This window comes from Bos grunniens, chromosome X, assembly GCF_055505025.1.
Source record: "Bos grunniens cultivar Pamir isolate PY7600 chromosome X, Bosgru_T2T1.0, whole genome shotgun sequence".
NCBI lineage: Eukaryota > Metazoa > Chordata > Mammalia > Artiodactyla > Bovidae > Bos > Bos grunniens.
In genome coordinates, this window is record NC_141194.1 from 27,055,219 (window position 1) to 27,073,149 (window position 17,931).

A 17,931-nucleotide genomic window follows, 5' to 3' on the forward strand; every position below is an offset into this window, starting at 1 on the left:
CATGAATGATGTTAAAGCAAGGGAAAATAGAGATTAGCCAAAGTTTATCTCATGATAAATGAATATGGCATCAGCCTGAAACATGGAACTTTTTAAGGTTATTTTCTCAATCCTCTGGGGGACCAGAAGGAGAAGATGAGTTGTCAGTCAGTGGCTTGCTTTTTCAAATATAAATCATTGATCAATAGGAAAGTTCTCTAGTCTCTTTGGATAATAGGCTGTGACTGAATTGATTTATAAGCTATGTCTCTTGATTCCTATCGCCTTCTTAAACTGCTACTCTTGTACTTCCCTCCATATCAGTAAATGACACTGCCCTTCATGTGTTTGCTCAAGCGCATATCTTGGGACCTCTCCCCACTTAATGCCTAGATTTTCATTTACATTTCGTATCAAATCCATCAGAAAATTTTAACTCTACCTACCAAATAGTTAAAGGAACAATACCCTACCATTTTTACCACCAACAGCAACGTATCATCACCAGTCATTGTATTGGTTCAAACTCCATCCTTCTAGACTTGAACACCAAGGTGCCAGAGTGACATTTCAGGCATAAAAATGCTGCCATTCACTCTTTCCAAAAATCTCGAATGCAGTCGCATTACATTTAGAATAGAACCCCATTCTTTTCCATGTTCTACAAGGCCATGCCTGAATTGGTCTATGGCTGTCTCTGAACTTGTTGGCACTCTTTCCTTTTGTCAGGATAACTAGAATGATCTGTGCCTTCCCTCAAACATGCCAAGTGCATGCCCATTTCATGCCCTTTGCACTTGCTCTTCCCTCTGCCTGCCATAATTTTCCTCCAGGTCCTTTCCATGGCTTGTTTCCTCCTTTCACATAGATCTGCTTCAAATGATCTTCAAAACCAGCTTTCCTGACATTCCTCTACAATAGCACCTACATTAGTCTCTTTCCCTTTGTCTGCTTTATTTTTTATAGTACTTAGAACTACCTGATATTAGGTTATACATGCATTCATTTACATGTGTATTTTCCATCTCCCCCACTGCAATGCAGGCTCCATGAGAGCAGGAGTTGTATCTGGCTGGTTCAGTCATATCCCCTTATAACTAGAGAACTTTCTGGCAAAGGGGAGATGCATTAAAAATATTTGTTGAATGAATGAATGAATGTGTTTTTAATTTGCATTATAAGCAACACTTATCAAACTATATGAATAAAATATCAAGTATCAAAGCTAGTCAAATTGACTTTTGATTTTCCTGAATACATGCATTCTAATAGATACAGTAAGAGTTCCACCTTGGGAGCATTTGCTTTATCACTTTGACATGACTCCAAGATCAAGGTTATCACGTATATGGTGTTAGTTTATTCATAAACTGCTCTCCCTGCACTCTCTGCTCCCTTGCTTTGTCACTTCCTGCTCTCTGAGGTTTTTGAGGCTCCATGGCACCCCTGGGAGCTAACATAATTGTTTGCAACAGAAAGGATACATTTTGCCAATCCTGATGCACTGGAGACAAGTGAGGAGTAGAGAACCTCTCTACCCCAAAATAGCTTCACCTAGTATACATGGATATTCTTTCCGAGCCTTTCATTTTTATTCTCCCAAGGAACATGATACTTGCTATATTTCTCACAATGGCTGTGCTCCATTATTAAGAACTACTGCTGCTAAGTCGCTTCAGTCGTGTCCGACTCTGTGACCCCATAGACGGCAGCCCACCAGGCTCCCCCGTTCCCGGATTCTCAAGGCAAGAACACTGGAGTGGGTTGCCATTTCCTTCTCCAATGCATGAAAGTGAAAAGGGAAAGTGAAGTCGTTCAGTCATGTCCAACTTTTAGCGACCCCATGGACTGCAGCCCACCAGGCTCCTCCGTCCATGGGATTTTCCAGGCAAGAGTACTGGAGAACTAATAATCCTCAAACATTCCAGACCAAAGAAAGCAGAACTGAAATCCTATTTTGAGTCACTGAAGCTCTATGAGTAGTTCGTGTTCCCTTGACTTGCTAGGAAAATAGGCAGTTGTTTGTCAAGTCTTTAAGATAAAAAGTACATGCAGACAACAAAACAAGCTGAAAAAAACCACTATAAAATGAAGCCTGTTGGTGGGTTTGCCACAGAGCATGTTTTATTGTCAGCTGAATAAATCTGTGAGTATTGTTTTGTGACCATATTTAGTTGGTAGGTTTAAATAGGGTCATAAAGTAATTATCTCTGAGTACAGCACTCATCACAGGGCTTCCCTTGTTGCTCAGCTGGTAAAGAATCTGCTTGCAATGCAGGAGACCTGGGTTTGATCCCTGGGTCGGGAAGATCATCTGGAAAAAGAAAAGTCTACCCACTCTAGTATTCTGGCCTGGAGAATTCCATGGACTGTATAGTCCATGGGGTCGCAAAGAGTCAGACACGACTGAGTGACTTTCACTTTCACTTCATAGTGCTCATCATGGGGTTTCCCTGGTGGCTAAGTGGTAAAGAATCTGCCTGCAATGTAGGAGACCAGGGTTCGATCCCTGGGTCAGGAAGATCCCCTGGAGGAGGGCATGGCAACCCACTGTAGTATTCTTGCCTAGAAAATCCCATGGACAAAGGAGCCTGGTGGGCTGCAGTACATGGGGTGGCAAAGAGTTGGACACAACTCAAGTGACTAAGCAGCGCGGCAGCATAGCGCTCATCACAATGCCTCATATAGGTGTTCTCGTTTCATACATTCTTATGTAGAACTCCATGCCTTATTGGTCTTTTTATATGTAGTACTTATTATTCGCAGATACTTGAAAAGGCACTTGATATTGATTTGTGGAGTTATGTTTTAATTATTTATCTAGGTTGTAAGCTCTGTAAGGGTTAAAAGCTGAATTTTATCTTTGAGTCATTTACATTCCCAGTACATTGCTTGCACATCAAAAAGTCTTCCAAATGCTGTTGTTAAATTGTTTTTGAAGATGGAACAGTTGTTCTCCTCTTGAAACTAATGCAGGAAATATTCCTCATTCTTTTTCTCTTTTCGTGATTCTTATAGTCAGAATCTAAATGTCTTTTGAATTAGCTAATTCCCTACTTCATTATTTTACAGACAATAATATTTTTCTTCTCCAGCTACAAAGAATGCTAAATGCTACTGTCCCAAACCCAAACTTTGATGGGTATCATCATGTATTTTCCATCTAGCATATCAAAGCATTTAATCTGTTATCCTTTTTAATCCTCATACCAAGCCATAAGGGAAAATATCACATTTTATATATAAGGAGACTGAGACTCAGAGAGCTTAAATAAATTCTTTAACTTGCCAAGCCAACCAGGCAGAATCAGGCATTAGTAGACTCATGTCTCCCTGAAAACTATGTGTATTATCTTTCTTACTCCACCATAATGCTTCTAAGAAACAAAATAGAGAAGGCACTACTTAAAATACATTTTGAAAAGTATCTGTGATTTTGAAAGAACAGATTTTTATAGTAGGACAATTTTAAGTATCCAAGAGGTATTGATTGTTCTCAATAGTATTTGAGGGACTAAAAACAAATTTTAGAGGGATGTCAAAACAAAGATCCACTCATTCTAAATATTTCATACTTCTCTTTAAGATTATTAGAAAAAATTGAGAATACTGGCCTCATTACCCTGGTCTCTTGTCACTTTTGCTTTGGAATATGGGATCCTATTTTTTTGTTATTCCATAACCCAAGTGTACATGGCACAGGGAAAAAAGAGAGAAACTTCATCTCTTCATAATTATTTGTGGAATGTTAACACAGCAATTATTCCTATATACAACTTTGTGTATACCAGCTTCTAGATGTTTCTCTAACTAGCAGCTGGTAAGCAGCACAAATGTCTTTATAATTTCCCTTCTACTCTAAAGAATGATTTGTCAATTGGGACATATTAATAACTTTGTAAAAGATTTTTTATTCTAAAATAAAGATTTTAATTTTAAAATAAAAATAATTTTTATTTTAAAATAACTGTGTTATCTTTAATGTTGTCAATGGAGTGTTCTGAAAAATAAAATGAGAAAAATAAAATAAAATCTCTGAAAAATAAAATAAAATGAGAGACAGAAAATACATTTTTTGGTGGATGTGTATAAATATTTCAATGCAGAATTAGCCAGAGAAACATCTCTACTGTACTTGTTGTATTTTTTTTTCATAGAAAAATGTGATTAAGATTTAAAATCAACCTGTGCTTCCTATCACTACTGTCAGACTTGCATTATTTTTTCAATGATTTCACCTTTGTGTGTGTGTGTGTGTGTGTGTGTGAGAGAGAGAGAGAGAGAGAGAAAGAGAGAGAGAGAGAAAGGAGAGAAAGAAAATGCCCTGAAAACCAAGTTGTTTTCTTGACAATAAAATGTCAGTTGGTCTAGTCATGGTCTAATGCTTATTCCTTTTTTTTTAATTGAGCTAGTTTGTTTGAGTTTCCTTTCAGTCCTACTTTTGCCCAAGCAGAAAATGAAGAGGGCTTTGTGTTTGTGTGCATGTGGTCATTTTGTTTGGTCATTACCATTCCTGCATTTGTTCTGTCACTTAGATTCAACTAATATTTATTAAACACTGTAAAGTGTCAGGAACATTCAAATAATGGGTAATTCAGCACATTTCTTTTCTTTGTGGCAGCACAATTGGTCACCCTCAAATGACTGTGGAGGTACATCTTAGCTTTAATGGTCCTCCCATTAATGGTCCTCAGTCATATGTCAGATCTGAGGTCAGTTGTTGTGCTCTCTGATAGATTCAGTTCACTTTTATCAAAGACAAGTGAATCATACAAGAAACATGCCTAAATGATATCCTCTTACAGCATAATATCAAAACATCGAGATGACAGATTGCACAATATGAGGGTTCTGCTGTAGTAGGTCACTTACTTGCATGTTTTTGCTCTCCTAACAGATTGCTCACACCTTGAGGGGAAACACTGAGCAGAGCTGTAGTAGTTGCTTGATAGAATTTTCAAGGATCAGGTGATAAAGAATTGAGAGGCAAAGTTCCAGCAAGGACTCTAGCTGGTCTTTCCTCTGTCACTTTTGGCACATTGCTTGTGCTTTTCGCACCTCCGATCATTGATCTCTAAAACAGGAGAATTGACCCAGCTCAGAATTTTTCCACTATGGCTGTTTTTTTAACTTCTAATTACTATAAGAGGTAAAGGCAAAAAGCCCAAAGCTATTCCAAAGCCCCTGTCACAATGCCTAGCACATAACAGCGCCCAATATACAGTACATCAGTTAAGTTGGATTGGACTTTTTTGGTTAAAATCTTGGACAAAATACTGATGTGTAAGATAAATAAAAGCAGGGATATTTTTGTCAAGAGAGGAATAGGTGGCACAACAAAGTATGAAGTCAACTCCCAGTCCACCCCTTATCTCTGTCTGCATTTCATCTGCCCAGAGGGATGCTATGGAAACCATAGGGCTTTAGGGAACACAATTTAAATATCAAACAACTTCATAAGCTTAGAATTTTCTCTGGCTTGAACATTCTATGATTCTTCTGCTAACTTGGAGCTGTCCCATGAGGATAATATAAAAAGGTCTTAATGATGCAGTACTATGCCATGCGGTGGGTGGTGAATTGGAATGGAGAACCATACAACCATTTTATATTTCTGAACAAATGTCCTATGTGGGGATTTTATTATCTTTCTCTGCAGATAAATTAGTCTAGAATGTGTTTGAACAGAGAATATTTTTCTCAGCTACTTACTATAACTGTTGAATTGTCTACTTGTAACTACACAATCACAAGCTTTTCTAAACTGAGTTAATTTACTGAATAAGCTGGTTATTTTGATGCCGTCAGTTGGTTCATTTCAGTTGCGTCCGACTCTTTGCGACCCCATGGACTGCAGCACACCAGGCTTACCTGCCATAGTTGCTTTCCAAGTTTACTGAAATTATTTGATAACCACGGTTTAGGACCTGTGGCTTTTTTAAGTTATTAGTGGTGAACTGCTTTGCCGACATTCAGTGAATAATCGACTTATTTAGCTGATAGGAGAATAAAAAACTGTTAAGATCACTTTAGGCAAGGAATACAAGTGTTTAAGGTTAATCAGAGTGATGTCAAATTTTCGAGAAGAATTTCAAAGTGATTTATCTCATCCTATTACCCCAGCTTTCCTTCCCCCTTCCTTCCCAGCCTGGTGTTAAATATTAATGAAGATGAATAATGTATTCAATTAGTTATGAACAAAAGCTGTTGATCCTATGTGAGGTTGGTCTTTCAAACCAGGACTCTTAAAACTCATCCCTGTTTTTCTGAGTTAGGATGCATCTTCCATTTGCACTGACTGTGTTTTCTGTGAAAGAGAGAGAGTGGTGAGCTGCCAAAGCAGACTGAATTCTTGAATCCTCTGGTGAGGAGGATATGTGGCTGACTCGGGGCACTGCTGTCTAGATCAACCTTCCAGTTACCAACCACACTGGCATGTCCTGGCAAGGAAGGAAGAAAGCCCTCGATGCAAAATCATTTAATTTTTCAGTCAATTTCAGCAACCCTTAATTGGTCATTTCTGTACTTCCTACAGAGTTGAAGTTGCAGTGGCAGATTTCACAGGGACCTGGCAGGCTTCTTAGTCCAAGAGGGTGAGCAGGGAGTCTTTAATGAAGGATCACTGACTATTTGCCTAAAGTCCAGATTGTCTAGTTTAGCTCAGGATGAAGTATGGAGTGGGAAACCTATCTTCAAGATGCTTAATAGCCCACTCTTAGATCTGTGTGCTGATCATTGATAGACTGATAAGTGCACAGAGCAATAATGTGTAGAAGCTAAAAATCAGACAGTATATCGTGCAAATTAGCAATAAGTATTATAAAGTATCACAGATAATAGCAATAAAGTGTTCTGACTAAATGGAAATATTTTAAAATATAACTTGGTGAGTATTTATGTGCATGTTGGAGTATGCAGCTTGTACTTGTAGTAATGTAATGCCACATTGCTGTTTCATTTATAGGAGATGTATGTGAGAAATACTTAATATAATTACTAAATTAAAAGACGCTTACTCCTTGGAAGGAAAGTTATGACCAACCTAGATAGCATATTAAAAAGCAGGGATATTACTTTGCCAACAAAAGTCCGTCTAGTCAAGGCTATGGTTTTTCCAGTGCTCATGTATGGATGCGAGAGTTGGACTATAAAGAAAGCTGAGCGCCAAAGAATTGATGCTTTTGAACTGTGGTGTTGGAGAATACTCTTGAGAGTCCCTTGGACTGTAAAGTAATCCAACCAGTCCATCCTAAAGGAGATCAGTCCTGGGTGTTCATTGGAAGGACTGATGTTGAAGCTAAAACTCCAATACTTCGGCCACCTGATGCAAAGAGCTGACTCATTGGAAAAGACCCTGATGCTGGGAAAGATTGAGGGCAAAGGAGAAGGGGACGACAGAGGATGAGATGGTTGGATGGCATCATTGACTCAATGGACATGGGTTTGGGTGGATTTCAGGAGTTGGTGATGGACAGGGAGGCCTGGCGTGCTGTGGTTCATGGGGTCGCAAAGAGTTGGACACGATTGAGTGACTGAACTAAACTGAATTACTCAATTATGGATTTTGAGGCAATGTGATCCAGAGTAGGAAATCTAGGAATGGGATTAGGAAGAAATAGACAATATTATGCCCCCCAAAGTCATTGAAATGCATGATACAGTTATCATGTGTATCTTTAATTAACACAGAAAATGTAGGGTACCCTTTAAAAAGGAAAATACGATACCGATTAAAATATTTGGTAAAGTACAATCATATATTCATAAGGTCTGAGCAACCTTAATTCTGTACTTCAGCAGTCTCCTGTGACTGTCAATTTGGTAGTGTTATATTTGACTCATGTATAATCTAATAGCTTTTCAGCTTGCCTGAAGGTACTACTTGCAATATGTAAGTCACTACCTGGTAAAATGTTTTGACACACTACTCAGAGAATGAGAAATATTTATGAAAATAAACTGTGTTCTCTCCTTCAGTTTATGCAGCATAACTCTAAATCTGTATTATTATTGTTTTTCAGCCCCTCTGACAGATAAACCACCCAAGCTGTTGTATCCTATGGAAAGTAAACTGACGATTCAGGAGACCCAGCTGGGTGAGTAATGCCTTAATTCTTGTTAGTACACTTTTCTTGTTACATTCTTACCATTACTAAGCCTAGATTGTAGCCTGGTGTAATACTCCGAGCTAAGGCCATGTTTATTTAAAAGGAGCAAAATTAGAAAACACCAGCAAACATGGCATATTTCATCCTGCCATGCCTGCATTAGGATTAATTTGGACATATGGATGTCAAATCTCATGTGTTATTTAGATGGTTGTTGAGAAATTAAGTGGTTGTTGAGAAATTAGATGGGCAGAGAGTTTTGCTGATATTATCTTGTCATTTTATAAGGCTTGAATTGGTTTTACAACAAGTAATGTGGAACTATTTGACTTATAATACCCAGTAATACATTAAAGTACAGTTTTTAAAATTGGGGGAAAGGGTAGAGATTCATTAAAATGAATGACACTATTACAGTTATGGATAATGTATTTATAAAATGTGAGCAAGTGGCTTTTGATTAAAGGGCTGAAACAGTAGAATATGGACAGAATATGTTCTGGTGAAAATATCTAGTTGTCCACAAATCTGAATTTTAACATATTTATCTTAGAGTTAAGTCTAGAGTTTCTTAGTCTGACTTATCTGTACTAAGTTATACCAAATTATGGGAAATTTCCCCTCTTGTTTATAAATACATACAGTACATTCAATTATATTTTTTATTTGAGATATAGTATGCATGTGTGTATATATCATAAACTTTAGCAGAAAATTATTTGCTTTTAGTGGTTTATTATGAAAGGTTATCAAAAATGTAATTCTAGCCATATATTCATGTTTTTTAAAGAATATTTTGTTACATTAACTGTTTGAAAGTAAAAATGCATTTAATGAATACAACTAAAAAAATTGATTGCCCATCGGTTATGTTATCAATGTTGTTATTGTTACTGGGGTGAGAATTTAGATCAAAATTGTAAATCTGTCTTCAAAATGAAGATTACAGATCTGATCATCTTACTAATAGCATATCCAAAGTTGTAGTGCAAAAAGGTAAGGTGATGGGTTTAGAGACTATAAAATAATTGTAGTCAACAAATTTCCAACACTGGAAATATTCACCAACTTTCAGGCATAAACATATGTAATTTTTATACAAGTCAGAGCAGTAATGTTTCTTTGCTGATAAGCCCAAGCCTTTGGATTAAATCCATCTTACATGCAAGTAGTATTGTAATTTCATTATTTTGAGGTAGGAGACCACAAGCAACATTAAAGCAATGCTGTATATAAAACAAACATATTAAAATTGTATTGTGCTCTTTATTCATATTATGGTATATTGAGGTATATTAGATTTGGTATATTATTAGATTAGGTATAGTATTGCTACTTTGAAAAGAAATTTTGAAATATAGATTTTCATAAGTTACAATGTTCATATAGACCTTTCAGTAACCCCTAGGAAGATGTATTTCTAAGGAGTTATGCAAAACTATGAATATCTTGTACCAAGAAGGAGTGGTTTATTGTACTAGTTATCTGTAATGAACATTGCCAAAGTGATATTAATTGTATCTCTGAGAACATAATTCAAACAATTTTATGAAAAATGGCTGCTCATTGAATTTCCTTATATTTTCCCTAAATTTTGAATATATCAGATTGTTTCCTGTCTTCTACTAAAATGTTCTACAAAATGGAATAAATAATTCTTAAAGCTCTATTTTTTAAAAAATCACTCTTCTTGAACAAAAATTACAAAAACTAATCAAATCACATTGAAATATGAAAAATTTTGTGCAAATTAGAAGGTGTGTCTGCATATTTGTTTGAGGAAAAATGGGCATGTCTGTTATCAAAATGCTCCAGAAAAATACTCTAATTAATTCCTTTATTGTCACTGTCTAAAGGAACATGAGCTCACTTTAAATTCCAAGTAAACCATAGACATCAACCTGGGACTTACATTCTTCTAGTCAACTTTTGTTTTATTTTCTGACTCCAGTTCTCCATGTGATAAATCATTTACTAGTTTGAGAAATGTAACCTTAATCCATGAATTTCTGAGCAACAGTTGATTTGAAATAACTACCCTTTAGTGTTTTAGCTTGTATAGTATTGAGGGAGATAAAGAAAGGACAAGTGAGAATAGGAAACAATGTTAAGGGCCAAAAAAAGGAAGGACTCGAGACGCCTAAAATATGTTCTCTACAAGGTGTACTTTGATTTTTCACCTCCTTTGGGGTTTGATTTTTGCCTTTTCCAGGTCTGAAAAAGCTATTACTTTCTATAGGCTCAAAATGCGTTATCAAACCCTAAGGAAGGGAACTGAGTGAAGAGTCATGGCGGCGGGGGGTAGTAAGGAGGGTGACCAGGATCAGTGAAAGGGAACCTGTAAGTTATGCCAACTTTCATGAGAAGGTAAAAATCTTCAACAAAGTTCCATTGACCAAGAGCTCAGGGGTCTGACTCAACCTTGTCCTAAATTGAGGGTTAACCTCAGTGGTGAATAAAACTACCATGTGCATTAATTACAAGAGCAACTATTAGAAATTACACAAAGCTGAGTTACATACACGTCTGATGACCTAACACGAACATCTTGGCTAATTTAAACACATATCTAGCCAGCAAATCTCCAGTTTGTGTGTGAATATATAAAACACATTCATAATGACTTAGACAAAAGCACGAAATGCATAGATTCGTCTTCATCTCCAAATTCTGCTTTCTCTGCTGTTTACTAGCCATGCCTGCCTTTCACTTTCCACATCCCTCGCGTCTTCTTTTCTTCTAATTCTTTCATCTTCTCAAAACTGGAAAGATTCTGATAGTGATCATTTAAACTGTTTCAGTACAGAAAGCAAAAGGCACCAAAAATTTCAAAATACTTGGGAAAAAACTAATATAATAGTAACTAAACTCATATAAAACATGTAAATTGGGTGGTTTTGAATTCCAATCAATATGGGGTTACAGCTAGTGATTATAAGTGGCACCTGTATGTTATTTCTAAATGTTAAAAAAAAAAAGACTCTGTCCCTTTTAAATAACTTTCAGGCATCAGCAAACATGTGGACAGAACTTTCTTGGGCAAAAGGCCCAGAAATCATAGTGTACAGTTCTGAAGGTCAATCCAGGGGGTGAGCCTGACTTATTCTTTTCAAGCAGCTATAGTCAAAGGAATCAAAGGACATACACCATTGTCTTGCTGAACTTGAGCCCTAAGGATGTCAATCAGAGATGTGGTCTTCTTATGGCCAGGAGCCCATTTTCAAAAACTTCTAGTACAGAGGATGTTATATTAATCATTACCAGACTTTCAAAGAGTAGAAATTCATTCCATCCTTGTCCTAGTGAGACACATTATAACTTAGAATTTACTGAAAATTATCATTAATTACTCATCTAGATATGAGAAGTACTTTATTTAAATTTTGCTTTTATTTTTGCTTTAAAAATATAGGTTAGTTTCATAGGTTAATTACAGATAGACCTTTGGAGGAAATACAGAAAAGAATTGTGTTTTTTATACTTTATATTGTAGAAACATTCTGCTCCTATTAAATATTCTCAGAAAATACACCTTTAATAGCTGTATGACATCCTTGTGAATGGTCCCATAACTTCATAGATATTGCTGGAAATTTGGGTTTTTCCAAGTTTAATTATCATAAATAATGACACAGTTATCTTTAGCCATACATTTTCTGACTTATTTCAACAAGACAGATTGCTAAAAGGAAAATTACTGGATAAAAGGAAATAATTTCTCCAAAGTTTCTTGATACATAACTTTAGAATTCTTACCAGAGAAGTACAGACTCTCACTAGACGTGAATTTAAGAACTTTTCATTTTTTTGATACATTGCATAAAGTATTATATCTTTATAACATAGGGCCCTTAAACAAAAAGCCACTTTCCTTAAGTATCAGAATCACTTATTCCTTCCCCATCTTAGTTCTTTCTTTTCACTTGCTGAATATGACTGTGGCCTCTTTTTTCAGGATTATCCACATTTAGAGGGTTTCAAATAAATCTAATCCATATTGTTGAAAAGTTTGCAGTCTCTATCCATTTTTTCTCTTGCTTATCTTAATGCTCAACTGAAAACTTCTTCTAGAGTCTGTGTGTCTTAATATAAGTACACAGTAATTTTGTGATGTGCTTTGGGCATCAGTTCAGTTCAGTCAGTCAGCCGTGTCTGACTCTTTGCGACCCCATGAATTGCAGCACGCCAGGCCTCCCTGTCCATCACCAACTCCTGGAGTTCACTCAAACTCACGTCCATCGAGTTGGTGATGCCATCCATCCTCTGTCGTCCCCTTCTCCTCCTGCCCCCAATCCCTCCCAGCATCAGGGTCTTTTCCAATGAGTCAACTCTTCACATGAGTTGGCCAAACTATTGGAGTTTCAGCTTTTAACATCATTCCTTCCAAAGAACACCCAGGACTGACATCCTTTAGGATGGACTGGTTGGATCTCCTTGCAGTCCAAGGGACTCTCAAGAGCCTTCTCCAACACCACAGTTCAAAAGCATCAATTCTTTGGCGCTCAGCTTTCTTCACAGTCCGACTCTCACATCCATACATGACTACTGGAAAGACCATAGCCTTGACTAGACGGACCTTTGTTGGCAAAGTAATGTCTCTGCTTTTGAATATGCTATCTGGGTTGGTCATAACTTTCCTTCCAAGGAGTAAACATCTTTTAATTTCATGGCTGCAGTCACCATCTGCAGTGATTTTGGAGCCCCAAAAATTGAAGTCTGACACTGCTTCCACTGTTTCCCCGTCTATTTCCCATGAAGTGATGGGACTAGATGCCATGATCTTAGTTTTCTGAATGTTAATAAATACTAATTGACAATAAGATATACATGTTACAAAGGACACACATCTCCAGATTTTCTGTTAAAAAAATAATGAGACTGAACTGAATAAACTGTTCAACAGGGCTGTTGTTTTTCTTTAATATCCGCTTCCTGTTGTTAAATTTGTTGAAAAGAAGCCTTGTGTATCAGAATGAGTTACAAGGATTCACCAGACATTGCCATCTTAAGGAAAGTGTTTGATGACAATGTTGAAACCTCAAATTTTTAAATGTCTGTCCTTGTAAAAGACACACTACACACGTGACTAGATCCAATTTAACTACAGGCTAATTAAAATAAAATGTCACACTAGGACTTAACTAACACATCTTGCTCTGATACACCATATTATAGTTTTCAGAATTTTAAATTTCAAGCAGACTGAGGGAAAAATGTTCATCTATTATATAATAGATCCTGATTTATAATTTAATAGGAAAACTTTTTGTCATGAAAATTTTATGCTTCATTTTGTTGTTGTTCAGTTGCTAAGTCATGTCTGACTCTGCGGTCTCATGAACTGTAGCATGCCAGGCTTCCTTGTCCTTCACTTCTTCCTGAGTTTGCTCAAACTCATGTCCATTGAGTCAGTGATGTCATCCAACCATCTCATCCTTGTCACCCCCTTCTCCTTTTGCCCTCAATCTGTCCCAGCACCATGGTCTTTTCCATTGAGTCAGCTCCTCACATCAGGTAGCCAAAGTCTTGGAGCTTCAGTTTCAGCATCAGTCCTTCCAATGAATATTCAGAGTTGATTTCCTGTAGGATTGACTGGTTTGATCTCCTTACAGTCTAAGTGACTCTCAAGAGTCTTCTCCAACACCACAGTTGGAAAGCGTCATTCTTTGGCACTCAGCTTTCTTTATGGTCCAACTCTCACATCCATACATGACTATGTTTCATTTACTATCTTGCTAAAGTGGTTATTGAAACATATTCTGCTTCAATCCTTTATATGTAGTAAAACTTATGTGTGTATATATATACATATAGTGCATGGAATTTGTTGTATTACATATCTTCTAGTCGAGTTTTTAATCCAAGAAAAGTATATAGGGAATTATTTTATGGAGTGAAAATTAGCTCTCTAACATTTACTGTCTAGGTCTATATTTTCATAACTATTATTTTCTTGAAACAAAACACATACTATCTGAATAGTTACTTATTTAGGAAGACTGTTTCCTTTCTCAGGTAGGGAAGTTCTTAATGTCAGTATCCTAGAAACAAAATAATTCAGGTGTTAAATTTGCTACCTAATTCTGAAAGTGACACACATTACTGTTGATGCTAAAGAGTACTTTGTTGCTGAGTTATGCATCTGATTCAAATATGACCTTCCCTCCCAGAGATAAGAAAGCCAGATTTGACTGTTTGGGTTTTTCCATCTGTAAATACTCTTCTGGTTGTCATCAGCAAATGTAATGCTGTTGACTTTGGTTTTACTGCTCCATGGGGAATGTACAAACCATATTTTCACTGAAAAACTATTATAAAGCACCATAAAACTTCCTTTTCACTCTGAATAAAAACGTTTGTATCTATGTCTTGATTTAAGATGACAAATGATGTACTTGTTGCCCACTTAAGAAAGACATGCAGATCAGCGGAGTTCTACTGCCTGAAATAAAACTTGCTAGACATAAATTAGAGCTTCTGGGAAAATAGACATCATGATTAAAGCGTGTAAAGGCAAATAGAGTAGTGTTATAATTATTTAAACTAATGGCATTCAGTTCTACTCAGTACAAATTTATTGCACCAGGATGAATGAAAGTAATAACTCTTGACAGCTGTTTTGGTCTGATATCTTATTTTTGAAACCAAAAAGACCTTAAGAATTGTGATTTTTAAGCTGAAGAGTGATATTTTCATATTAATATTTATTTAATATGTCATATCCTTATACAAATGGTAAATCAATAAATGCAAACCAGTATTAATGTTTTTAGATCATTAGATGGCCTAACATGTATGATATGAATATTGCAGATTCTCAAAATCAGAGTCCTTAGTGCTAGAGAGGAAGAATAGGTTGAGGGAAAATGCAGCTTTGCATGTTTGCTTTAAAAATTGCCAACTAAAAACCCAGAGATAGAGAATAAACTAGTGATTACCATCAGAGAGAAAGGGGAAGGGGCCATATAGGAATGGGAAAGTGGGAGCTTCGAAGTATTGGGTGTAAGATAGACTTAAGGGTGTATTGTACAGCACAAGGAATATAGTCAAGGAATATAGTTTTGTAATAACTGTATATGGAAAGTAACCTTTAAAAATTGTATAAACTTGTTTTAAAAAAGCTCAAGACGAGCTGAGTGGCAACAATGAGAACAAACGTACACTATTTTAAAAATAACTTACTATTCTTAATATTAAGTGTCTTATTGCAGTTTCTCAGTCCAGAATAAAATCAAGCCAAAAAAAAAAATGCTAGCTAAGCAGAAATCACACTTCCTTTTTAAGTATTATATGCTCAAGGCCTACTGCTAGGTCAGGCTTGAAACTCAAAGAAGATGGAGATGAAGGTTAAAACAACTCCTATGGGCCATTGATTTCTGAAAGTTTAGAAGTCAGTTGAAACATTTTTTAAAATGCTTTAAAAATGGAATAAACTGTAAGTGAGTCTGCTTGTTCTTACTTTGGGAAAAGGCCAAAAGAGAGAAAAGGAAGGAAGAAAAAAAAAGGTTCAGGAAAGAATGTTGTCACAAAACCAATGCAGAGAGTCCTTGGAAATTTTGATCTCCTGGTGTAGTTCTGGTCTAGTTTGTTGAACACCAACATGAATCATATAGCTTGCTCTTTTGCTACAGCACTAAGAGTACAGTTTTGTTTGTTTGTGATCAACTGAGAAACTAGATATGTGAAACTCTTCACATTTCTAGATTTTGAAACTTTATGAAGTGGAGGGACTTTGATAGGTAGCAAGTCAAATTCTTCTCCTTAAACTGATGAGAAAACAGAGACTAAAAATAGCTACATGTTTCTGTATCATAAAATTTGCAAAAACAAACTTATCGTCACCACCATCATTTTTTTTCTTTTTTTTATTAATCATGATGATTATCATGTTATTATTTTGGTTACTTACACTAAAGAGGCAGCATATAGCAGTGGTTCCAAATTCAGGACAATCCAGCTCTACCATGTACTTCTGCTGAAATCTTTAACAAATAGCCCTCATTTTCCTAATCAGTAAAAAAGATACCATGATAATTCCTAGCTCTGTAGAGTTAGTATGGGCATTTAATGAGGTAACACATGTAAAGATTAGTACACTGCCTGGTATATGTTTAGGTGGTCTATATACTTGCTGCTGTAAGTTGAGCTATTTCAATGCTACACACACAAACATACACACACAGAATGCTGTATATATGAGATTTCTGAAATGCATTTGAATGCCAATGATTGTTTGATTTTGCTTATATTCTTTGATCTTGCTTATATTCAGTAAGCCTGTTACAGTATAGTATAGACAATATTTTAGAAAATTTCCACCTCTCATCTAAGAACAAAATATGCATACTATATTTTTCAACTTAAATGAAACTGTGTCTAAAAGAAATTATTGACTTTAAATTATTTAATTCTTCAACAAATCTATCCAACTGCATGGCCATAACAGAAGAAAATGATTGCCAGCGTCTAAACATTGACCATGTAATGGACACTATGCCACATGAATTTATCAGTAACCATCAAGAAGAAAGTAAGAGTGAAAAAAGTACTTTTTCAAGTAAAGAAATTCAGATATGATATTTCCTAAGACAAAAGACATGAGAAAAATTTAGAAAAGAAAGCATCAACTAATGGTTGTCAAGTTCCTCCTGAAGGTTTTGGAAATAGTCTTATTCATTTTATAGAAAAATACTGCTTTTCCTCTGACAAGTACTATTATCACAAAGCTTTCTGAGTCATTCCTAATGATTGAAGTTTACCAGCATAGAAAAATGTAGTGAGTATCCTATGTTAACATGAACTTCTGTATTTGCAAAATAAATGCCAATTTCTCAGAAGTAAACCTATCAAAGGACTTAATGGTGTAGAATATTGAAAGAGGTTTCAGAATAAGAGTATGTACCACATGACTGATGTTCATTAAAGCAGAAACTATAAAAAGACCCACATCATTTTAAATTTGAATATAAAGAGATGTTCATCCATAAATTTCCTTTTGAATTTTGGCTAAATAACTGAGCTTTCCTAATTATATGCAGACATTTCATGAAAAATAACTCGTGCTTGAATATGATTATAAAAATAGGATGCCAGTAATTTATGGTCTAATGTTAACTCATTTAGCATTCCAATCATACCTTACTCTACCAACTTAGTATGTTCATACAGATTTGTGGGTAAATTGAATCATCATCATTTCAGAGAAGTATTCCCTCCATTTCTGATTGATCTTTCATTGGTAGTGGCTTAACATGTCAGTTTTAAGAGAGTCTGTCCCCCAGTCTCTTTTAAGCAGCTAAAGTTCAATGAAAGATTTATACGCACAAGGGAAGTTCTATAAAGTAACTCTGTGGTGAATTATTTTATATAAGATTCCTTTTGTAATTGAGTAATCGCCCCTAAAACATTTCTCTGTGTTAGTGAAGATTTTTACATTTTTGTAAGATGTGGTTCACTGATATAAAACTGGCAAGTGGTATTTCTAATTAACCCAAATAAAGGATCAGCCACCTATCACTTCAGTATGTCTTCCTCTTGTCTATCAGTGGAAAATGATATCCCCTTTCTGACTTTTGCCTCCTCTGAGGAAATACTAAATTTTTCCCCAGGTGCAGAATCAGCAGTAATTAATTTTAATCTAATTCCCAAAAATTCATGTGGTAGGGTACATTGTTGGAGTAACAAGAATATCTCATGCTCAGTTATGACTAAACAGTTTATTTTCATAAGAGTTACATTGTGAAGGCCATCATACTGTCTTGTCTGCCTTGATTTCATTGAACAATATCCTAATGGAATGACTGCCCATGGTATCATTTGTTTTTCCATAGCTATAACTGTTATT

At 35.8% G+C, this 17,931-nt stretch overlaps 1 protein-coding gene across 3 annotated transcripts in view; it reads left to right on the forward strand.

Moving 5' to 3' along the window:
- Nucleotides 1–17,931, forward strand: part of IL1RAPL1 (interleukin 1 receptor accessory protein like 1) — a 1,454,732-nt gene that overhangs the window by 1,114,737 nt on the left and 322,064 nt on the right. For all 3 annotated transcript variants that reach the window (XM_086387986.1, XM_086387985.1, XM_086387987.1), the window contains exon 6: nucleotides 8,001–8,075. In XM_086387986.1, coding sequence (XP_086244112.1) covers nucleotides 8,001–8,075 — 75 coding nt within the window. The remainder of the gene's footprint in view (nucleotides 1–8,000; nucleotides 8,076–17,931) is intronic.